This window comes from Ammospiza nelsoni, chromosome 4 (assembly GCF_027579445.1).
Source record: "Ammospiza nelsoni isolate bAmmNel1 chromosome 4, bAmmNel1.pri, whole genome shotgun sequence".
NCBI classification, from domain to species: Eukaryota; Metazoa; Chordata; class Aves; order Passeriformes; family Passerellidae; genus Ammospiza; species Ammospiza nelsoni.
Genome location: NC_080636.1, coordinates 67,089,344 through 67,114,274, shown reverse-complemented (window position 1 = coordinate 67,114,274; position 24,931 = coordinate 67,089,344). Strand labels below are relative to the sequence as shown.

Sequence of the window (24,931 nt, the reverse complement as noted above, 5' to 3'; positions counted from 1 at the left end):
CAGCTATATGAGACCTTTCACTAATAAAATCCTTTTTATAATCAAAACAATATGCCATTTATGCATGGATCTTTTCTTGAACATTGCTGGTTTTTTTTAAAGTAGCATTTCAGATATTATGAGGTGCTTTGCATTAGAATGCCTTCTCTGTACTGTTATTTGTGTCTGGTTCAGATGCTATACCAGAGAATTACTTAGCCACTGTTAACAAAAAAAGGAAAATCTTTAGTCATGGAACCCAAAAGTTAAAATAAGACCTCACAGAACTGTTTTAAGTACATTGCTATGTTATTTGTATAATGTGGCTTAATGATAACAGACATCTAATTTGGCTTTGTACATTTACACTGCATCTTTTTTGCACTTTTCTAGTGCTGGTATATAAAACATGATTTTTTTATCAGCATATTTGTATGCTTTTTAAAACCATTTTTTCCAAGAGGTCAGAATAACCACAGTCCTAAGTTTTCAATTTTCCTGAGTTTTCACAAGGAAAACCATTTCAGTGGTATGAAGCATTTTTCTTTAGTTTTCCGATGTGCCAAGATAGTGTATATGCCTCTCTTAGGAGTTTAAATTTCCTTTTCTGAGGAAAAGCTGTCACTTGGGTGTGATGTGTCCTGGGGGACTTCTGCAGCCATTTAGCCATTGGATAAAGACACTTCTTTTCTGGCTAATGTTTGAGAGAAAGCAATAGTATTTTGTGCTAACCCAACAGGTATGTCTTGAAAATAAGTTCGTAAGAGGAGAAGAGCCAAAGAACAATTACTTGGCAGATCATGTCCTGGAGGCTTGGTTGAAAGTTGAACTACACACTGTTGTATTTTAGGTGCATTATTTCTGCCAATGCCCGGAAAATATATATGGCTTTTGGATTGTTAAAATATAACTTTACGGATGCCTAAAGCATGAAGAGAGTTAGAGGGCTGTGAAAAGAGGTTTTAAATTTAAGTGCTGATACATTGCTTAAACCTAACTCAGCTCATCTTGACTCTATCTGTTACAGACAAAAATTGAAACACAAGGCCAAAGCTAAATATTACTCTGCATCTTTTAAAGTCCCTGAAGTCCAAACTGTTTTTCCTGCTTTGTAATGCAGGATTATGTGTATGTGGTCTTGAGGCAATTGTTTTTCATGACTTCAGGAAGCACCGTTTACTTTTTCAAAGAAAAGTACAATTGATGCACTTGAGAATGAATTTATCTTTAAATGTGCATTTGTTGTGACTGCTAATATTTGCAATATAACTTTGACATGAAGTTAGTTCAGTTGCTGAGTCAGCTAACTGCGGTAGCAGAATACTAATTTAATCTATTGTGTATTTTTTCAAACTTTCATGTTGAGAGAAGCTTGTTCAGTAAAGATCTGTGATTGACTCCTTGGCATTAATACCTTTAACAGAGTAGAACTGATAATACAGAAATCCAACAGGAATATGGCTGGAAAAATATTACTTAGTTATTCCCAGTGAAGCTGTCATTTGGGGTCTGCTTTGAAAACAGATATTTTAGCATTGAAATACAAATCATTTTGACTGCTTAGCAAGAGAGAGGAAAGTAATCATAGCTCTTGGAACTGTTGTTTTCAGACTCATCAGTGGCTTGCATTTTAAGAGGGGTTTCACAGCCATCCACGCAGAGAACTTTCCTTCTTGATGTAAATAATCTAAATTATCAGAGTTGATCATTGATCAGGTGATGAGTGCTTAACTCTGGTGGCACTGAATTCTCATTGGATTTAGGGCCTACTCAAAAGCTATATAAACTGGTGAATTTTGCATGAGGTTTATAGTATGAAGTTAACCTCTGTATGAGAATGAAAGTTGTTTAATGAAGCCTTCTTTAAAAGACATAAATAGAATTTTAGTAGGACAGTGTTTTTAGAGGCCCAGCAGAACACTCTATTTAAAAGTGTATCTGAAATTATTAAAAGAATGTAAATTGTTTAGTCTTCTCAATTCCAGGATTTTTTTTAAAGCAGTTCTGACTGTTTGGGGCATGTTGAGACAGCTTGAATTCCTCCTGTATTCCCATGCCTCAGAGCTTCCCATTGGCTGTCTCCTGACTTTCAAAAGCCCCTATTGTGTAGGAAGCCCTAGGGCCAAAAGCTGGTGAGTGTAGTCTCTAGAGCCCCAGGGGTTTAAATACAGAAGTTAACCTTAGCTCAAGAAGCCAGGCTGCTGTCAGTGGCAAGGGAACGATCCTGTTCTTATTCACCATTGCAAGTTTTAACTGAGTGATCAGTTGTCCATTTAGGCTCTCTGAGTAAAATTAACTTTTTTTACTTAATCTTCCTCTTCTTATACTACTGATCTTTAGTTGGGAGTAACAGACTGACACACAATTAAATAATTTATTGAAATTTAAGTTCTGAAGAGACTTAGACGTTTTCAAAATTTTTATCTCAAGTAATTCAAGGACAGTATCTTACCCCTACAACCTATATATTCATTATAGCAATGGAAATATAATTTCTATTAATACTTTTCTTTCTTTCTTTTATTTTAGCAGATGGACCGTATCTTCAAATCATAGAACAGCCAAAACAGGTAAGAACAAGACTACATTTTGAAAATGTCCAAGGTAGCTATATTACTACATTCAGCTTTGAATAAACTTATGACTTAAGTAAAAGAGAGCACAGAAAAGTCTGAGCTCTCAGAACAAATGTGGCACTTGAAATGAGGAGTTTTAACTCTTACTTTTGTAGTTAAAGCATTTCCTGTTTTGTTCTGTGTTCTTTATCTCTTTCTGGAAGTGTCATAATACAAAAAACCAATCCTAAGTGTTTTAAAAATATGCCTTGCTAAGTATAGATTCTTCATCTTAGAAGTGGCTGTTTCAGTACCCCACTATTTGGAAACATAAACTAGTGGATCAAACACAGAAGATTTTTAGGATTTGTTTCATAGTTTTTGAAATACAAGAAGTTAAAAATAAAAACATTTAATTCCCAAGTTACAGGAACTTCTGACTTGTGTTTTGTTGTTGTAAAGAAATGCAGTTGTCCTTTGAGATTATTTTTGTTATGGTTGTCTGTTTTGAATAATCAAAGAAAAATGAAGATAAGTACTCCAATGAAACTTTTTTTTCTGTTAGGTAGCAAACAGTGACCTGTGCTCCTCTAACTGCAGAGAAATCATTTCAATGGACTGGTTAGTTTTCATGCAACTGATGTGCAAATAATTGCTGGGTAAAGATTGCCCTGAAGTGTGCCTGGGTATAGTTCCCCTTTGGCTGGTGGCACCAGCAATTGCAAGGATTCCTCCTGAAGCTGTTATAGTATGGAGGTGCCTTTTCTGTCTGTCCCAGTGAATTCACCAAAATCCTCCCTTATAGAGCCGTTCAGTAAACAGGGGAATACAGTGGCTAAAAGCTGTCCCATCCTCCTCTTGGTCTTCTGCAGAAGCATATTGCAATCCATTCTTCCTGGCAGGAGGCAGTGGAGAACACTGGTTTCAATCACACACCAAAGACATTTTTGTGCTGGAGCATCCCTCCAGGATATAGGGCTCTTCATCACAGCACTGAGTGGAACAGCAGTGTACTGTGAACTCTTGGAAGAATATGCTGCATCTTCCTCATTGTTTTGAGTTCATCCCAAATCAGGCCATGCCTGCAGCGCACAGTCCATAAGGAGAAGCCTTTGTTCCCACGTGTGACTTGTCAGCAAGGGGCTCCTCTCGTGGGGCACCCATGTGGGAAGCTGGGCAGGGGCTTATAGCAGGGTGGTGAGGGTGATCCATCAGCAGAGTGATGGGTCCTGACTGCAGAGGGTGATCTGCCTTTCACAGAGGTTGCTTTGCCTTTTGATCAACTTCATCAACACACAGAACTCTGGGTCACTCAGTTCACCGTAGAAAGACAATTGGTTAGGTCTGAATAAAAGTCATAAAAGTTTACGTTTGCTTGGTAAACAAGTTCTTAGATTTAGTGAGATAGGTACTGAAGCTTCTGCTTATGGAGTAATTTTAAGGCATGTTGTTCACTTTCAGCTAATACAGACTTTGAATTCAGAGTGGTCTACTACTAGAAAGAAGCTGAATGGTTCTTGGAAAAGGCTACAACATTAACTGGTGCTATTTGGACACTGGGACCCCTATATAAGATGGAAATTTTGCCAGAACTTGTAGGCTTGGAGAGTAGATCTGAAAGCAAAATTGAGGACCACATGAAATATATTGTTAAGTAGAGTTAGTTACCAGACACCTTCACTTAAGAGTTGCATCTTTCACGGTTTATTGATTGCCATGTAAAATAAAGGGGATATTCAACAATGGAGTTGATGGAGAGCTGTGTTCTTGACTGGTTTTCAATATCCTGCAGTTCTCTAAAGTATATTCAGATATCTATTTATAGACATCTGTAGCTGAGATGAAAAACAGCCAGAGTCCCCTGAAGCTTTCGTGCTGTTTCTGGATTTCACTCAGAGATACGGCTTTCATATGTTTTTCCCAGAAGGAGGAAGTGTTTCTGTTTCATCCCTGTACTTTCATTTATGGTACTTGGGCTTCCTTATTATTTGTTTCGATTTTGTCTACTTAGCAGCAGTCTTGGGAGAGAGTATCTGCTCTTGCATTCTCTACATGTGAATTTTTATCCTATTTTAAGAGTATAAATAGTTCTCTGTTTCAAAATATCTTCACTTAACCAAAAGAAAAATATGAGTTTGCTGCTGAGCGTTAAAGTGAAAATAGAAGAGGTTCTCTAGGGCTGCAGTTCAGCGATGCTTTGTTAACCAGCATTTCATGAATTAACAATTGTAACTTTTCCATTTGGGCAAGCCTTGTTTGTGGGTGTGTTCATCTCTGTGTGTGCTGTTTCTCTTTTGGCTCTGTTTCTGTACAGCTTTCAAGTTTCTTTTCCTTCGTTCCACAGAGGGGATTTCGTTTCCGATACGTGTGTGAAGGGCCTTCGCACGGTGGACTTCCTGGTGCTTCTAGTGAAAAGAACAAAAAATCATACCCTCAGGTCAAAGTAAGGACATAAAACATTAATGCTGCAAAGTCAATGCCAGTGTCATCATATGTATGTGTATAGAGCCTTATTGCATAGCAACATACATTTGTATGAAGTTGCTCAAGACAGACTACATTTCAATCCCGACGTTCACATTTGATTTTGAAAATAAAGTTGCCCTAAGATGTGTGGGTTTGTTTTGGCATTGTTTTTATCTGCCAGCAGTTGAACAGTAAGTTATCTGCACCTACTACCTCACTGCCATTGTGCAGACTAATGGAGCTCTTCCTTAAGGTACAGTTTTAGCAAGGCTTGAGCTGCTCCGTTGCTCCATTTCCATTGCAAAGCATGAGTCTGTTTAGTTATTCCATTTCACTCTAGGATGCTATATACCAAGTTTTCCTTTTTTTCCTGTTCATGTTACTCCTTATTCAATATCTCTAGAGTACTCCTTTCTTAGGAACTTAATTCCTTTAAAGTAACGTAGAACCTCTGATTTTAATAGGAACAATGTTATGTTCAGGTGTTCACTGAACTTTTTTGTGGGTTTGTTTTTTTCCCTCTGGAAAAGAAAAATTAAAATATGTTAATCAAAGAAATGTTCTATGGAGGCTTAGTATGAAGATTAGAAAAGTGATTAATCATTCTGGGACTGGAGGATTGTATTTGCCTATGTTTCTTGCAGGCAAATTTTTTTCCTGTGGAAGTGTGGAAAACCTACACTTGTGTCTTTTCAGTATTTTTAACTTAAAAGCAAGCCTTGGTCTTCTTAGTACATTACATATTTGAACTGATGCACTACAAATTCTCATGAGGAGCAGGGTTAATGTATTCTAATCCTGGTGTTATTTCTTAATATATTCTAATCCTGGTGCTCTCTTATGCCTTTATGGGGAAAGAAGGGGAGGGAAGAGTGGTAAGCAATAAACCTCTGCCTTGGTGTGTGCCACTCCTGGTTGTTCTCCTCAGTGTGTGTGTGTAGTTTGTCTGCAGTTCGTGGGAAAGGCTGGAGTTTGGAACAGTTGCATCTCCTAATGAACCAGTGTAAGCATAACATCATGGAAAATAATCAGCACTGGCTGAGGTAGCCTAGGCTGATAGTTTTGTGAATTGAGAAGAAGCTGGGAAAGCTGATTTCATATAGCCTTGCAAAACTCTTAGGAAAAATTACTAGCCCAGGCAAATGATCTACTTGCTTTTTTCTTTCCTATTTTGACAGTAATGATGAACCAATGAATGTAATTTCACTGGAATGTTCAGATATAAAATAATTTACTTCAGTTGAGCCAGATCTTTGGATTCTGATCCAATCTGCAATGATAATAATACAAGTGATACTTTATAAACGTCTGGTAGGTCACACAATAGCATGACAAGGAGTTAAATGGGAAATGGAATTTCTCCTTGAGTAAACTAGAAAGCAGAATGTTCTTTGGCTTTCCATCAAACCTTCTAATTTCATTGATCATCACTTTTTAATTTCATCTATAGCTTACACACACACACAGATCCCTTCCCTTCCTTCCCATCCCACTGTGTGCATCTGGGTTTTTTTCCCCAGTACAAATCCCCACATGGCAACACCTGCTGGGAGAGGCTGGCAAGGGAACACAAGTAAATTCCTCAAGGCCATGGCTTGTTAGTGCCTGTTCTTGATTCAAGTGGTGCCAGGAAAGACAGAAGTGTTTCACACCTTTTCCTGTAAGTCTTTTCTGTGTTTTGTCAGAATGTACTTACTTTGTCTTAAATGAGCAGAGCACAATTGAAAATTGCAATTTTTTCGTTGCATTTGGGTTTTTTTATTTTGGTTTGGTTTTATAAATTTTATTTTTATTTTTTGGTGGTTTTTTTTTACTCTCATGCCAATGTTTTCACTATAAAACCGACAGTAGTTGATCACAGTGCACTATAAAACCGACAGTAGTTGATCACAGTGCAGTGAAAGGACAGTAGCATGAGCTTTGGCTGTACTGTAAAAAAAGGAGGTTTTGTGACAGATCTTTAAACCTTGGCCTTGGTGTGGTCAGTGCAGCTCACATTGGGATCTACTTTGTGAGAGTTTGGCCAACTCTCTCAAAATTACTAGTACCTACCATGGATGTCCTGAAAATAGACATCCTCTGTGGGCAAAAAACCATTGCAGTCTCCCTGCTCTGTTTTCATAGGATCATGGATTGGAGGCCAAAATGAAAACACATTTATGGGATGTGACCTCTTGCATAATGTGGACTGTTCAATTTCACCCTTTTTTTTTTCCTCCCTGCACTGTCACTAACTCGTAACTAAGCTGGAACACATCAAGACATATCTCTCACATAAAGGCTGGAGTTTTGAAGACTTTGCTATGTCTCTAAGCAAGGTGTTTTGGTATTTAATTGCATGTTTAACCTCTCCCTGTACAGTATATTAGTAGATGGTGTAGGTCAGGAGTTAATGTAGCAGTTCTGCAATGCCAGTCTTTACACTTGAAACAAATTTGCACTGGTCAGCAAGGTGGAATTGGAGTAAAACCTCTTGTTTAATGGAACAGTCCTGACTAATGGAGTCTAGATAACAGTAGATTCCATAATATCAAAATCTAGATCCCATAATATCAAAACTGGGATTCATTTATCTTAATGATTTGTAGACTTACGTTCCTTTGCTTAGCCCTGTCTTTGCTAAGAGTAATCCTAATATGTAGAAAACATCTTGCATATTCAGAGGATTCTATATAACTTTGTGTGTTATTATGGAGAGCAGACAAGTTGTAGATAATAAAGATGTTACAATGAAGTTATGTTTCATGATTGCAACTTAAAATTCTTCATTTAAATTTCATTTTCACTCACTTAGTGTAAGTAACACAGCACTGGAAAATTCTACTGTCTAGAACGGTTGAAACCAAAGCTTATTCATGAACTGCTTATTAATCATTACTATTTTATCCAGAGGAAAAAGCAATCAGTAGTATAAAAAGAAAGGATAAGGCAGCAAAGTCTAATATTATCACCAGCATACTTAACTATCTAAAGTATTTTTATTTATAATTTGCTTGGGTTTCATATATTTGAAAAAATGTCAGAAAACTCATGCAGAAAATTTCCACTGTCCTTCCACGTTCATCATGTGTGCCCTGATCTTGCATGCTGCTGTTAGTGTGGCCAGATCCATGATTTACACTGAAGTGCTTGTTCCACTTTTAGGTGTGACAAGAACTTGCTGAAAACAGCAGAGTGAGGGAAATGTCCTGAATTTTCATCTCCTCGGGGGCAAATCTACGTGGGTGGCTGCAGTCTGTAGTTCAGTGTTCTTTGTGAGCTGGATGTAAATGAGCTCCAGCCCGGAGTTCAGAGGTGTGCCTGAGCTAAAGAGCACCATCTCTCTGCACTAGAGTTTGGGCACAGAGCACTTTGGCTTGTGAACTGGAGCTGCACACCAGTTAGGCAGCCCTGGACCCAGGCACACCAACAGAACTGCCCAGCCAGTCTGTCCTGGGGCTATTCAAAATTATACCTCAGTCTGGAGATAAGAGTTCTTGAAATCTGGGATTTCAGCACATTTACTTCGAGTTCAGGAGGAGAATTTATGGAAAACTACTTTGCTGATGAGCCTTGGTGATAAAAGGAGCATATTTATTTGCTTTTGCCCCTGTCCCCAGTAGGAATTAAATGTAAAGTGATATATACTGCTGATTACAAGTCCAAAAAATCACCCAACAACTGAAATAAGGAAAAAACATGAGACAAGAATAAGCAGAGTCTTTGGTATAAATCTTTACCCCTCTTAAAAAGCTACTGAATCAAATTCAGTGAGATTTGAGCTTTTTACTGGTAAGGCTGATTTAGCTAAATATGAGGCACTGAATCACTTTAGGAGCTCCGTATTTTTGCCATTAGAGTGACCTCAGAGTTAGAGGATCAGATCTTCAGCTCCCATTGGTTTAAATTACTCTACATGGCTTTTTCTTAAGCCTTTTAAATAAGTACTCAGCTGCCTACATGATTTGTACCACATCTGAATATTTTGTGTTTAATTAGCAACTGAAAAAAGAGAGATACTGCTCTGTAAAAACAAGCTGTTCATAAAGAGTGAGTGATTCCTCATCTTTGGAACACTTCTTGTACAAGGCTACGTGCCTAGGACAGCAGTAGTGACACTCTGAGGGACAGGCAGGGCTGGAGCTGCAGTTGTTCAACAAAGGGATTGGAAGGAGAAATAGGTGCTTTTGTAATGCTGGTGTTGTAGGTTTAATGTGGCTTTTTCCATCATTTGCTCCTGTTGTTGACCAATTAGTTTCATTTCTTGCTTGTAAAAGTAACTGGAAAAAAACATCTTTGAAGTATGAAAATGTTCTTATAAAGTTGTAAAGTCTTGGAACCTATAAAAATTGGCTGGGATCTGGATTGACGGAGGACATGAAATAACTGAAAAAAACTTTCTACTCTTGTTTTGAAACTGACTCAATTTCAAGTTCACAGGATCCTTTTAATCTTTCAGACAAATCTCTCAAACAGAAAGAGCTGATAAATGTAAGCCTGCAGCCTTTTAACTTTATCAGATCAATTGAATGCTGCTTCAGATACAGGATGTAATCAAGTATTACAGCTATACTCTACCCAGGAACTCCTCCTTTTATTTTTTCCCCTCACCTTTAGTTTTAAGTTCAATAGCTGTTTTCTGGATCACAGCTCTGATTTTGAGCCATACAGCATCCACATGCTATCTCCCCCTCATGCTGAGTCTGTTTTTGTGTCAAAACCATAATCCCTCTTCAGCATTGTAACATACCTTCTACCTTTTCAGGCCTTTGACAGTGTTTCATAAGTGCAAACCTGGTAGTTACTTTTATACCTTAGTGCCAGAATTGATTTAAAATTATTCTGAAATTGTGGCATGATTCAAGGACATTGAAAAGTTATTTCAGACTTAATTTATGGTACATAAGGATATTTAACCACTCAGACTATTTTCCTGGGCACCAAGTTTACCCCAAGTGACTCAAAATCAAGCAGGAAAGTCTGTCTATAAGAAATAAAGTTAGGAGATGTTCAGAGACATTATGTCCCCTTTGCAGCATTGGACATCAGACTGGATGACAAAAATAGTCCTTTCTTGCCTTATGACCTACATAAGGTATTACGTTTTAGGAGCCCTTTTGTTTTTCCCCTGGGAGGGAGAGACTGCAAAGATCATGCTGAGCTGAGTAACAGGGCAGATTGCAATCTGGTTACCACTGCAGTTCTGTGCTGAGCTTTCAGGGGCTGGAAAGTCCTTGTGTGCAGCAGTCCTGCCTCCAGTTTCACTGTGGTTTCTACAGCTGATGGAGGATTGTCTTGAACTTTTCTGATGTGACACCAGAGCATCGATGTTATTCATAGTGAATATAGCACTGCAGATGTGCTGGGAGCTTTGTAGTAGGGAAAGACTTATTGAGTGAGAAGTAAAATGAAAAGAATTATTTTAAAGCTACCTTTTTGAACAGTTAATTGTAGCAGTGGTGGTGACATACTGTAACACTGAATGCCGTGGTTTTTATTTTCAGATGACTTTGTGAAAGGTACATAAATATTTTCTCCCTGCTGGTAAATGACAGAAATAGTCCAGCAGTGATTGTCCTGCATCTCTGTACTGTTTCAGTCCAGATTTCAGTGTGGAAACAGGAGGGAAGCATCAGCCCTCTGTCTTGTATTTTAGAAACTGCCACTTGTAAAATGCACATTACTGCAGCATTATACAGTTAACTAGCAGGAGTGGGTAATGAGAGGGCTTTTGCACACCTGCTCCTCCTGGAACTACTTTTTCATAGCTGGGATTTTTTTTTTTGCTTTCAGCAGTGAATAGGAAGGCAGGGAGGGCACGCACTGTACATATGCAAAGTGTTTCAGCTGTGATGGAATGGGTTCAAGAGAGGGGTTAACTGGAGTGAAGGAAGCTAGCAGGACTCAGTAATGTGGTGAAATCGAGGCAATCCCTCGCTAGCAGCATTTTATCAACAATATAACCTTAAATATTCAGTTCATCACTGATTCATCACTTTAATGTTTATCGTGATCCTTTAATGCCTTGGTTGATTAGATCTATATGCTGCTATAATACAAAGAACTTGGCCTAAGGCAAATTAGAAGAAAAATTAGAGGAGGAGGGGGAAAAGCCCAACATTGATAAAAGGGTTAATTAAGTGAATTGGAAGGGAAGGTAATGTTTGCTTTTTAAAAAGTGGGGTAATTTTATGTTCAGCATAATTTGAAAGTGGTGCATAACCCACAACAGCCTTGGAGTATTACTGCCTTGGAGTGAGGAAAGAAAATAAAGTTCTAAATAATATATGTAAAGCAAATAACTTACCAGTATGATATGTTATTAGTAATTTTAGATGTGTTTTTGAGGCATTGTTTTTTATTAAAAGCTCTTTAAAATGTATGGTGATTAGAAACTGTGCAAAGGGGAAAAAAAAGCTTTGTAGGCTTTCAGAGTTGGGTATATGAAAGAAAGCACACAGTTTATCATAGTTCTAGTCCAGCAAAATCCTAGGTGGGAATTTATTGCATATCCTTGTGTACACTTAAGGGAGATATTTACTGGACTGAGTAATACGTCTTGATGAAGTACATGAGCTAACAAAATGCCTGTTAATATAGAATTTATTCAGTGTAAAATCTACCTGAGGAGTCCAATATTGTAATGCGGCCAAAATGTTTTCTAACAATCATAATGTTTAAAAGTAATTTTCAAAGTCTTTCTGAATTGGGCAAAACAGTGCAGGGTTTTTAGTTTAATTTTCTATATGCTTCTGAATGGGTAACAATATTTATTGTGAATTCAATGTACTGATTGAAACTTAAGGAGAGCAGTGTGGACTAAATGGCCAGAATGTAAAAGTGAGATTCATGTTTTAAGAAACAGATGAGTCTTTCCTTTAACTTTTTTGGTCAGTACTTCTGCCATTTGCATATCAAGTTCAATTGGAAAAGAAAGTGATGATCTGGTACAGTTAGTTTGCCATTTGTATTTCATGAGGAAATGCATACACATTTCTCCCATGTAAACTTGATTGTACTTAACTGACAGAAAATGCTCACCTGGAATCATCACTTGTTTCATTTAAAAAAAACAGTAAGCAAACCATCCCACTTTCTTCATATTTAATTACAGATCTGCAATTATGTTGGACCTGCAAAAGTAATTGTCCAGTTAGTAACTAACGGGAAATATGTCCACTTGCACGCTCACAGCCTGGTGGGTAAATTCTGTGAAGATGGAGTGTGCACGGTTCTCGCAGGACCCAAGGACATGGTTGTGGGGTAAGTCTGGGAGCTCCTCTGCAAACCTCAGCTCTGGGGGAGCATCAGGACTCTAAAAAGCATTACAGAAATACTCCTAAGAGGCAGCTCTGGGGAGCACTCGTCTCCATGCTCTGATCTCTGGTTTTTTTTATATCATAAAAAAAGAAAATTCAATGGGGTTTTTGTTCACCTTTGTAGAATTTTCCCTAAGCAAGCTAAATTTATTTAAGTAAATAATTTTTTACTTAGAATTTTTATAGTTTTTATCTCTTAGTGTGCAGTCTAAATTTGTGTTGTATGTCCATTCTTTAAAATGCAAGGAAGTTTGATCAGAGAAGAGACTAAAATTAGTGTCATTTTGTCACCTCTTTGATCAATATTTTACTTCTATTGAAACCTGTCAATAGAAATGTGATGGAAAGCATTAAGAAAATAGGATTAGTAAATTTGAAATTAATGCAGGATGGGTATAAACATGAAAATACTGCATAAGTCAAAATTGTAAAGTTTAAAGCAGAAAGATTATAGTGAAATTGCAGTTGGCCTGTTCTTGTTTAATTTGAAAGAATAATTGTTTATATCAGTAAATGGAGCTGAAGCTCCCAACCGTGTTTTGAGGCTTAGATCAGGTTTCATGCTGGCTGTGAGTTTTAGTTCTGTGATCTCAAGAATGTCTTTGTTGGTGAAGATGATGAAGTTTAAAAAGCTGAGAAGGTTGGGAGAGAGAGATTCTTTTAAACTGTAACTTTTGATGTCCAAGCCCAGTGCACTGACTTTACCGTGCACAACAATTTAAATAGCTTTATTTCAAATGCTCCTTTTCATCTTGAAAAGTTTGGCTCATTTTCTAACCTGTCTTGTTTTTCATCAGATGTTTAGAACCAGCTTTCCTGTCCTCACTTGACCCCCATGAAAATTGAGTTATTGTCTTGTTTTCAAACTTGCAAATCTAATTGATTTTTCAATATGCCAGCAGATTTTTACAAAAGCACACCTTGTATTTTGGATATTTTTATTCAAATAGATACCCAAACTATCTTGCAGAATGACCAGAGCCTTCCTTAAAACATTTTATTTGTAAAATACCGCACTGTTTTCAGCTTCTTAGCTTGCTCTCCAAACCATTTTCAACAGATGGAGCATACTCTGAGCAGTTGCTCTGCTTAACAGACACACAGAATGACATATTAATGTCATTGCCAAGACACAGCAAACAAAGTGTGACTACCAGATTTTCCAACATTTTGTAAGTTGCTTTCCCAGTGGAAGTCTGAAACCTGACAGATTACTGTTTATGCCATAGGAAAGTGCACCCACATGATCGCTGTCATAGAATGGTGCGCATTTTACATGTTTTGTCATCTCGACTGAATTTTTCTGGATGGAAAATTCTCCCTCAAACACTAATAGGGTCTAAGTAAACCTGTAGAGTCCTTCTGTAGACTTGGGTTGTGTAATTGCCTCTGGTAAGAGAAAGGCTGCCTATAAGTCTGGCCTAAAGCATTCCCCAATCAAAATTTGGCAGGTTTGCAAATCTTGGAATACTTCATGTCACGAAGAAGAAAGTGTTTGAAACTCTGGAAACACGCATGATAGATGCTTGCAAGAAGGGATACAACCCAGGACTCCTGGTGCATCCAGAACTCAGCTATCTTCAGGCAGAAGGCTGTGAAGACAGGCAGCTAACTGGTATGTGACAATGATGGCCTGGTTTTAATTGGTGTTTTATTAAAAACAGGCTGAGCTTCTGAAAACACAGATTCCTAGCTGGAAAAAGACCTTGTGTAGGACAACAGCCAATGTCTATGTGCTTTTAAGAGGTGGTGCATTGTTGCTGTGTTTTAGGGAATCTGAAAGGAGTCTGCTGTCAATGCATGCATGAGAATGGAGAAACTTCCTTCCACAGCTGCCTGTATCAACCTCTGCACCTGTATTCCATTGCTATTCTGTTGAAGAAGCTCTTAAATAGAGTAATTTTGCATTATTGTAGCAAGACATGATATCCTTAATTAACTTAGGGACCTCCTTTTGAGAGCACTGTTTCATTCCGCTGCATTTCACCCATATTGCTGTAAAACCTGTGGTCTGCATTGCTTTCAGGCACTGCATAGAGGGGCCAGCTGTCTTTCCATCACTCTTAACACCAGGAATTCAGGTGTCCTTAGGGGTGGCCTCCTCCCTTTTCACAACCTTTATAAACTGAGAGCAGAAAGTAGTAATTTTCTGGCTTTTAATTATATAACTTAAGTAAGATCTGAAGCACAAACTGCCAGATGAACGCAGTACAATTTGAATAGCTGCTCCACGCTACTTAGAAAGGGAAAACCCAATGGATGCTAAACGTAAAGGAAGACATTTCCTCCCTATCCATGCCTTTGGAGGTTTGTTTCTTCTCTCTGTTTTGTTAAGGATGCCCTACCCTTTGTGTTAATTCCTCTGTCTGTGAATTCCAGAACGGGAGAGAGAAATCATCCGCCAGGCAGCCATCCAGCAGACCAAGGAGATGGATCTCAGCGTGGTGCGGCTCATGTTCACGGCCTTCCTTCCCGACAGCAACGGCAGCTTCACGCGCAAGCTGGATCCCGTCATATCCGATGCAATATATGACAGCAGTAAGTATATTTGGCTTTAATCACTTCTTTAATCAGGGGCAGGCTCTTGTACACACAGAAATGACAGGTAGATATTGCTGTACATAGACTCATCCAGCCCTGCCTGCCTGGTATTTGATGAAAAACAAGTAAGTAGCCCATGGATAATTAGCCCCATGTCTGTCGATGTACATACAGTGTCATGCTGGTTTTAATAGACAGTGATGCAAGCTATAGAGGAAGATTTTATTTTGCTGTTAGCATGTTTAATCCTGCCACTTTTATTATGAGGATTTTGTAAGTTCTTTTTATATCCATAAGAAGGGCTTGAATTTTACAGAGTTTTCAGTTGCTTTCTGTGACAAAGCGTTATTACACGAGATGTGAGGGAAAAAATCACTTTGCTTCTATCTTTGTTGAGAATTTGACACCTTTCAGTTTTGCAGACCATCTGCTTGTCCATATTTTAAAAGGTAGTGCAACCATTTCCTTTAGATCTGTCAGTATTTTTAGAGCATTCCTCTATTTGTCTTTTTTCTAAGAGAATTTTTTCACTTCATGTTTTCCCCTATGCTGTTAAATTATAGTGACTCATCTTACTTGAACCCTTTCTGCTGCCTGAATTTTCCTTCCTGAGGCTGTGGCATCCCATGTTCTTGATAGTAATTCTGTAATGACTCAGGAAAAGTACCTTTTTTTTCCTTTGTGCATCAGTCATGTCTATATTATTGCTTTTTAAGGACAAAGTCTAGATCAAAATGTACTAAATGCAACTCTTCTGCTATAGTCTGTGCCTTGCTGTTAATTGGGCAATGTAGGTCAAAAATCTTGTCCTAAACTAAGGAGATAAACAAAGGTGACATTTTGTATGCATGTTTCTGCTGTTGTAAGTTGCCACACAGATGTCAGTTACTAGTTTCTGATCTCCCAAGGTGAATTCTTGATTGCTAATTTCAGAAGATCTTTCTTGGGTTTTGTTTGGGGTTTTTTTTGCTACTTCATTGGCACCATTCAAGTCTTCACAGAACAGACATAACCTGTGGTAGCATAACTTGCCTGTCACAACTGCTTTCACTTATCAGATGATATTTCTGTCTTGAGGACCAATAGTTGTTTGTAGATGCCTCTACTAGGATCTGTGGAGGTGGGCTTTTTTATCACTGTCCAGTACACTGGCCAAAAACTGGCATGCTTTCGAGTAAGCCACAGTGTCAAGCAAAGCACTGTAGATAGCAAGAAGCAGCTCTCAGGAGTGTCACTCTGTCAGAAAGCAGGGAGGAAAAAGTTGCATTCTCTTGTACGGCCCTGCTGTCAGAAAATGAGTACTACTGCAGGGTGCTGGATGCAGGTCACTGCTGGGTTACCTTGCTAGTGCAGTAATTGTGCTGCAGTGGCTGGAACCTTATTTTGTAGTTCACAGTTCAGTCAAAGCTTAGGAGATACGAGATTGTCTTTCATATGGAAAGCCCTTGATTTATTCATATTTAAAAAAACACAGACAAATTCAGGTAGGTTGTATTGGAAGCTTGTCTTTCTATTGCATTTCTGTGTGTTGTGCTTGGTTGTGTTTTTTGAAGTCTAAATCTGTTACAAAAGTAAGCAGGTTTTTTTCATCTTCCCTTTCAATAGAAGCTCCCAATGCCTCCAACCTAAAAATTGTAAGAATGGACAGAACAGCAGGGTGTGTGACAGGAGGGGAAGAGATTTACCTGCTCTGTGACAAAGTTCAGAAAGGTAAGAGTCATGAGTATTGTGAGGCACACCAGGGTGCGCATCTGGAGCACAAGCCTCCTGTGCTCTCTTCAGTGTTGTCCCACTCCAATAGTGCAGCGGGATTTGTAAGCACTCAGCCTTTCTGGAAGTCAACGCAGCAGTCCAGAGATTTAATAAATCAAAAAAGTCTATTGCAAAGCAAATTCAGTTTTTCTTGATGATCATCTCTGTTCTTCTCAAGTTTCTGCCCTTGCATGTGTTCTGGAATTTTGAGGGGTGGTGGGTGCTGGGTGATGTTCAACTCCATTAACTCACACCTGCTCTGAATTATTCTAAAGGTCCTGATTTATTATTAAGTTCCTGATTGTGAAGAGTGAGTATTCTCATGGATGGGAACTGTATGTGTTCAGTACTGCTACTAATAACTTCATTTTTATGTACACACTTATGGTAGAGGTTACTCAGTGTAAACAGATACTTCTGACAGGTTCATTTTCAGTCTCTGCTCATGTGAGACTGTGAGAATTCAGCAGTATGGATTAGGACACTTTGGTTTTTATTGGAAGATAATGGTTAAACGTGGTTTGTTATATTTGGGCTAAGTAAAAAAGAAAAAAATATGGGAGTGAGGGAGATCCTTTGTATTTTTCAGCTAGAAGTAGTACTTGGGACACCCTGGTGTAGATTATATGGTAGAGTGGGTGCCTTCTTCTCATCTACTTGGAAACAGTCCCTGCTCATGTTGTTAAAACCACTTTGACATTTTGCATTGGTGCAAGCTGTCGTTTTCCATCTCTCTTTCTTCTAAATGCCCTTCTAACCATTTAGGGAAGAGGGAAAGCTTTGGGGGCTTTTAGGGACTTTGAAAGAACTCTTTTCCTTTAATAGTGCATCTACCCTCTGCCATCGGGAGGACTGAGATAAAACGCAACTCTTACGCACAAAATAAATAAATAAATGTCTGACTCAGTGGAAGCCCTGAGGTGGGGTTTCCCCTCAGCCAGACTGGGGTTTCCCCTGACCTCACTGCCTTCAGAAACCTCCTGCCTGAAGGAACTTGAGCATGCAGGACAGCGGGACTGGAAGTGGTGGTTCACAGACTTGAGACTAGCAGGTGGGGCACCTGCAGGGGAAGCAGTCTGTCTGCTGCAGAAGCCTGTCCTGCATCAGTCACCCTAAGAGACAATAGGCTTTTTCTAGCTTTTTCTCATGGGAGTGCTGTGGAAGGAATTTACTGGTGAGATGCTTTTCCTAAAAACATAAATAAATAAATAGAAAGAGAATGAAAGAAGAGTTGTTCAGAGGAGCAGAAGCCAAATGCCGTGTTTCTGGCCTGTGCTGTTGGAGGGTGAAGGATCCCTGCTGCCCCGCTGCTGGCTCACACCTCCCCAGTCTCTGAGCTGCAGCTCCACCGTGGCACTCTGCCAGCAGCAAGCGGAACTTGAACTGTGGCACTTCAGGTTTTGCTACAGTTTTTTGAACTGAAACTGTTGGAGGAGAGAGGGTGGTTTCTACATTTCATGCTTCAAGTTCTCCCCTCCTTGCATGTTTGTTCCAAATAAGGCTCCTCTGGAATGTTTTATAACCCTAGAATAGGAAGATGATGTGAACCTAGTTCTCTTTTTACAGCTCAGTAAATAGCAACTAGAGTGAAGTCATTAGGATTAGGCTGATGTAAATTTGATGTTAAAAATGTGTTTTTTCTGCTGTTTTCATAAAACAGATAAAGATAATTGATGTATTGTGTAGTATTTTCATCCAAGAAGTAAGCATTTTGATACTTATCTGAAATAACCATAGCCAAAGGTTAAACAAATGCACAAACATCCCAGAGTGTTACTTTCATTCTTTGCAGATGATATTCAGATACGTTTCTATGAAGAGGATGAGAATGGTGGTATGTGGGAAGGCTTTGGAGATTTCTCTCCTACAGATGTACATAGACAGGTAAGTAACAGAGCATTTGTCCTTTGTTAATGATTCTCCTACCTCTGTAAGCTAGGATTATATTATAGTTTGTAAATTATGTAAAAGCATCTGTATCCCATACTGACCTCCTCTTTGAGTCATTGCTTTCTAACAAAAAGACATCTGTTAGATGACTGAGACTACAGTGCAAGGATATTAGGAGAAAGGCCCATTGCTTTAACATGCACCCCCTGTAAAATGGGATAAGACCTATAAACAGCTCTGAGAACTCCTGTGAACACGCTGAGAAAGCCACAGAAGAGATGCTAAAGGATGAGGGGACAAACAGTGTAGTACTGACATACGGGATGTGGCAGCACTTAGCATGGCAGTTCTGTCTTTCCCAAAAGGCTTTAGGAGTCAATCTCAGAAGTGAAACTGAAACCTAAAATGGAATTGTATTGTTGTAACAGCCCTTTGCTCTGAGCTTTTGCCTCCTGAGCCCTAAACCAACGCCTTCAAAATAGTGCAAATGCAAAAGCCAAGTTGTCAAAAGCCATGCTGTGTGACAGATATGCTTGTCTTTGTTTCCTTCACAGTTTGCTATTGTGTTCAAAACACCCAAATACCGAGATGTCAATATCACAAAGCCAGCATCTGTATTTGTACAACTGCGTAGGAAATCTGATCTAGAAACAAGCGAACCAAAGCCTTTTCTCTACTATCCAGAAATCAAAGGTAACTCATTAAACCCGTTCTACAGATTGGGAATGGAAACTGTAGGGTCCCTAGGAATGCTTTTAATAAGATGGAACTGGTTGGGTGAGGAATTTTTGGTTTTAGCTGTTATTTTTAGAAAATGTATTTGCCTCCTTGTTTTGGACAGAGTCAATATGCAGTGTGGTAGGTTTATAATGTGTTTTGTAGGTGGTGGTGTAGGACTGGTAGGCAGTAAATCCGTGCATATTTTCCGAGTGAGGCTTGTTCCTTGCAGATTCCCTGTATGCACTCATGCCTGTCCATACAGTAGATGGCACTCTTCCTCTGAGTTTCTGCCAAATAATACCTGAAGAGATTTTACTGTCAGTACTCTCAGATGAAACCTGAAACCACAACCTGTTTGGTGTCTGGTGGAAAAGGCACATATTTTGTAGTTCTCACCCTTTGCCATCATGCCAATGTCACTGATGTTTCTGTATTGTCCAGTTGCCTGTACTAGTTTAGTAAGCCCTAGACATTTCTTGTGCAAGCAGGGAAAATGCTATTTCAATCTCTTGTTTAAAATTTTAGTTGCTTAGAAGAAGTAGAAGAATTGGTATTGGATCTGCTTCCTAAATTAGTAGTTAAAAGAAGTTTAATCAGTAGATCTGTGCTCTTTGAAGTCTGTATTTCAAGTGTTTGATGGGAATGACAATGGCAGTCAAGCTTTTAAATACCAATAATGTTGATTATATGGAAATGCCTTGAGGCCCAAGTCATAATTGGTGTTTCATTGTATTAAGATTATCTTCCTGCTTAGGAGTTTACCTGCCTGCAGGTTACACTACTGAATTCTAACCTTGAATGTTTTCTGTGCCTAAAGTAGAGCTGTGTTGAAATAAATTCCCTGTCAGAGTGTCTAAAATAAATGTGCATTAGTGGTGAGAGACTCAGGACAGCTGAAGCAGGCATGGTGGTGATCCAAGTGAGTCTACTTCACAACTCACAGAATAAAGTAGCACAAAGCATGAATTCACAAAAGCTTCCAGAGTTGCCAGAGGATTTCTTCTTGGTAATGATTTCAGGAACCTCTTGCACAAGTGTTAAGGGAAGTGAAGTGTTCAGCTGCAGAGCAAAATTGCCAGACTTGAAGCAAACCTCTTTTATGTGCCTCTTAATTGAGTAAAATTAATTCAACATTGTGTGCATTTTCAGATCCCCTATACAGCCTCATCAAGAAATTACCATTTAGGAACCATTTATATAACCCTTGTTGCAAATGTTCCCACAAACTTAGACCCATGTATGTTGATTTTTTTGTGTTTCTCTGACTAGATTGCTCTCTAGGGTTTTCTCTTCCCGTCAGTGTGAGTATGCCTGATGTGTGCATGCATACATACTTACACATCATGTGTACCTGGAAACAATGCACGTGGCTTTGTCAGTGTACTGGCTCATGTGTTCAGCTGTCTCATCTGATGCACTGACTGGTGTCATGCATTTCATGCCATAACTGTGCATGAAATTTCTTTTTGTCATATGGCTGTTGAAAACTACTAGATGGTTTAATGAGCAAATGATATTTTGTTCTTTTCTCAACATTTCTACTGGATTTTAACCCATGTAATGTTTGCATCCCTATTTTTATAGCTCTTGTCATGACATTTTCACTTTCCCCAGTCACTGGGATAGTCCTTTTAAACTTTGTGGTTTGTTTTCCAGAGGTACTAAGTCTTATTTTGTATTTACACTATAAAATAAGTTTAGGCTTTTCTTTTCTCCTGCTGCTCAGCATGGTTTGACAGTAATATGTCCCTGCCTGAAAATAAGTTGTCTTTGTCTTTGTTACGGTATTTTAAGTAAATTATTTCAAGCAAGCAGAGTTTTCACCATTTCTTGCCATCCCTTAAACAAAAGTTGAAAAGGCACTGCAGGTACTCTGCACTGTTGAAACTCAAAAGTGCCTTGTGATCCTCTGATAAGGCTCCATTTCTGAAGCAGATTTGCTTGGAAGAAGAGCCTGTGCTTATATTCCCCAAAGGCAAATTTTCTTCAACAAATTTGGTGTTTGGAGCACTTGCTGATTCATGACTTGGCTTAGACACTGAAGAATTTTGGGGCCACTGATCTCCAGGGCTCTCAGTACATGAGACACTTTTGAAGGAAGCTCTGAGCCTCTCAAGACATCCCCATATGTGTCCCCCGAGTCTGAGCACAAGGCAGTGACGTGGCTGAAGAGACCAAGCCAGGCCCAAGCTGTGCTGCTGGTCTGACTGTGGACTTGGCACTGGCTTGTTCTCAGAAGAATTCTCTCTGCTCCAGTATGTACAAAGATTTTGTGCTGTTTGGAGCTTGAGGAAGGTTGACTCTTCTACCACACTCTGCATTGTCCTTAGTCCTAGTAACTGTAGTGATGCTTTCTGTATGCACACCCTGTCTGTGCTGTGCCTGCCACCAGCAGGACTGACTCCCTGTTCTCTCTGTTCCTTCCATCCCAGATAAAGAAGAAGTGCAAAGGAAACGGCAGAAGCTCATGCCCAACTTCTCCGATGGCTATGGTGGTGGCAGTGGCACTGGAGGTGGTGGCATGTATGGAGGGGCAGGTGGTGGTGCTGGCTCTGGTAAGGCAGCAGTTTTGGGCAAAGAGGGAAAAGGGCTCTCCTTTGAGAGCAGGACAGATGTTTATGCTGATTTTTAAGATGTAAAGAGGATTTTGTCTCCTAGGCGTATTAGACCTGACTCTGTTGCGTTTATTGTCTTCACTGTTACTCAGTTCAGTCAAGCATCTCCTTATTCCAAACACTTCATCATCCTGTTTGCCTTCCCACTTTGGGAGCTTTGTGGCGTCCTAGGGCCTTGGAGGTGCTGAAATTCATGAGACAGATCAGTTCACTATCATTGTGGGTGTCTAAACTTAAACAGGTTTTGAACTGTTTCTTGGACCTCAATTGGAATTCGGCAAATTAATTCAGTGCAAAGAACTGTTAAAAAATTGGAGATGCTCTTTAGTAAATTTTCTACTGTGCTTTATCTGTTGAAGTCAGAGTATGTCTCATATGCAGGATTGTGAGAGCATTGCTTTAGTTCTTGCAGCTGAGCATTAAAAATTTATAGGTCAGCAAATGTCACCTGAACCACAACCCTTTTTTTAGAGCAGGGAATAGAGCAGCATTTTTCAAATTGCTACATGTGTTGCTGGCAGCACATGTGTAGCATAACACCAGAATACAAATATGTTGTAATCACAAAGATTCAAAAGCACAGAGGCAGCTTGTGATGTCTCCGTTGCGTTTCAGAGGAAAGACATAGCAATACTACATTTGTGTGGTGTTGTAGATGTTGGGGTAGACAGTGTCACTAGCAAACCACCTAGAATTTCTTTAGATTTTTGAAGGGGTAGGGGAAAGCTCATCTTTAGCCTGGAAAATTAAAATTTGCATGGAATAAAGCAGAAAGTACAAAGAAAACAAAAATTCAGTTCTTTAGGTTCATTGTTCTTTTTGATGGATGTAATCATTTTTAGGATGTAATTCTATTGATTCTTAATCTTTCTACATTCTCTAGGGTTCAGTTTTCCTTCATATGGATACTCTGCTTTTGGAGGGATGCATTTCCCTGGCGCAACAAAGTCCAATGCTGGCATGAAACATGGTAACAGCATAAATGCCTTTTTTCCAACAGTTGAATTGAGTTTGACCTGTATTTTTTTCTACAGTATGATCCAAAGTGTCAGGCAGGTCTAGCAAAGTGTGCTGGAGAGGGCCTCTTCTCAAACCTCTGACAGCAGAGGGGTTTGTGTAGCTCATACTGCCCTGCTTCTCTTTTTTCCTCTCCAAGTGTAGTTTCTTTTTACTGTGCAGTTCTGAGAAGCAGTGACCAAAACCCCTCCACGTGCTTCTGTATTCGGTGTATTGTTTCAAGCAGCAGCCCTCTTGCTTGCTTGAATGTGCTAATTACAAATGACCCAAGGACTAGACCACAGAAAATGTATCTTCCTGTGTTGCCACAGTCTGGTATTACTGTGTATCCCAGAGAAATAGATAGAAAAGATTAAGTTAATAATAAGGATACTCTTGGCTTCCTAAAATAGGAAGGTAATTTCAGATGTATATGTTGATTACTCTGTAGATACTTCCAGAGTCTCGGGTATGAATTTGCTGTTAGAAAAAAAAATATGTCTGAATAATTCCACTGGATTTTGTGTGAGTACTTCAGTACTCACAGTCTTGTACCATGAAAAGAGAGGTAAATCTGTTGTAATATATAAAAGTTTATTTCTAAAGTAGAGGCTGTCAAAGACTTAACATCACTTTAGGGCAGTCACATCACTGTGTCTGTCCATGTGTATTGGCATCTGGAATATCATTATTCATGAGTTTAGTGGTAAGTTTTAGATTGAAGTAAAGATTGAAGTAAAGTGAAGATTGAAGTAAATTTTTGTATTCATTTTTAAGGGTTTGGTTTTGTCTAGTTGAGTTTTACCATTTTTATTAAAAAAAGCAATGGTACTGAACATTAATTATTCTACTTTTTGTTAGAAGGTCTATCAAATTGCACAGCTGAACAAGACAGAAAGAGCTGTGATAAACAAAATGACCAATGGGGCATGAAATGTGATGTGAAGATGGAAGCTGTGGAGAGCACTGAGTGCAGAACATCTGCTGTTCATGAGAAAAAGGAGGATTCTGGTTTTTCCTGTAAGACTGAAGTGAGCGAAGCAGATTGCAGGTGGCAGGGTAAGTGAGCAAATAAATCTGTTTAGGGTAAATCAAACTGAAGTACTGCAAAGCAAGCATTAAAGGTTTGGAAACTCCAAAAATGTCTGTTCTCAGAACATGAAAATTCCCCAAGATCTAAGGTCCATCCCTATACCTAGTTCTGTAGATAACCTTCCACCTTTCTATTGCCACTGGACACTTAAGCTTCTGCTGGTCATGCAAGGAGATGAGACAGCTTTGCCTGCTGGACATGTTAACACTGCCTTTGAATAAACTTGTGTGAGGAAGGAAGCTGCAAGCAGTGAAGGCACAGGGAACATAACTCAGCAGTTGATATTTGGCTTTTGATATTTGAGAGACTTTAGTGGATGAGTTAATGGATGTTAGCGACTTGCAGTAGGTCTTCCCTGCAACACTGTTGAACTGTGTGCAAAGTAGCATTATTGGTTTGAATTTAAAATGTAAAAGTACCTGTTTACATTTGGCAAGTACACAGTGAAATAACTGCAGTAGCAAAGTGTTATACATCAAACTAATGCCTAAAAATTTTTGCTTTTTATGTATTTTTCATATATTTTTAGCTTTGTAGACCATTAATATGTGGTTTTACAGTTCCTGGTGTTTTTCCTACCCTTTCTCTTAGATTTTAGAGGAATAAGCTAACCTTCTAACACACTTCTGAAATACTGATTAGTCTTATTTTCAAGTAGAGGGCCTACAGAAAGAACATTTTGTTTTCCAATCAGAATCTTAGAAGACATAAAAGAAGTGGGGTAAAGAAGCCCTGGACCAACTCCACTGGTGCAGTACCTGGGGGAAAAACTTCCTAAGCAACTGCTCTCCTAATTGGACAATGTTTGTTAGATAGGATAATTTGTTAAACTTACAAAAACTGTAGAAATCTGTTCCTGGGTGTGCCCATAGCCCATAACTATGCACACACCTGGAAGCTTCTAATAAAGAACTGCTTTTTTATCTTACCATTTTAATATTGTTGTAAGGGGGTTTGTCTTTTTATTTCAGGCAACAAAATGAAAGGAGGAGGAAGGGAAGGGTAGTCATCAGAACTGGTTTAGCT

The 24,931-nt window shown here is 39.0% G+C and overlaps 1 protein-coding gene across 4 annotated transcripts in view; it reads left to right on the top strand.

Annotated features, from left to right (window-relative positions):
• Positions 1 to 24,931, top strand: part of NFKB1 (nuclear factor kappa B subunit 1) — a 59,474-nt gene that overhangs the window by 19,021 nt on the left and 15,522 nt on the right. For 3 of the 4 annotated variants that reach the window (XM_059471400.1, XM_059471399.1, XM_059471401.1), the window contains exons 4-14: positions 2,509 to 2,549; positions 4,879 to 4,977; positions 12,094 to 12,242; positions 13,750 to 13,913; positions 14,678 to 14,836; positions 16,445 to 16,549; positions 18,384 to 18,475; positions 19,036 to 19,174; positions 21,634 to 21,756; positions 22,700 to 22,786; positions 23,674 to 23,871. In XM_059471400.1, coding sequence (XP_059327383.1) covers positions 2,509 to 2,549; positions 4,879 to 4,977; positions 12,094 to 12,242; positions 13,750 to 13,913; positions 14,678 to 14,836; positions 16,445 to 16,549; positions 18,384 to 18,475; positions 19,036 to 19,174; positions 21,634 to 21,756; positions 22,700 to 22,786; positions 23,674 to 23,871 — 1,356 coding nt within the window. The remainder of the gene's footprint in view (positions 1 to 2,508; positions 2,550 to 4,878; positions 4,978 to 12,093; positions 12,243 to 13,749; positions 13,914 to 14,677; positions 14,837 to 16,444; positions 16,550 to 18,383; positions 18,476 to 19,035; positions 19,175 to 21,633; positions 21,757 to 22,699; positions 22,787 to 23,673; positions 23,872 to 24,931) is intronic. The other variant, XM_059471402.1, reaches the window with a different exon arrangement.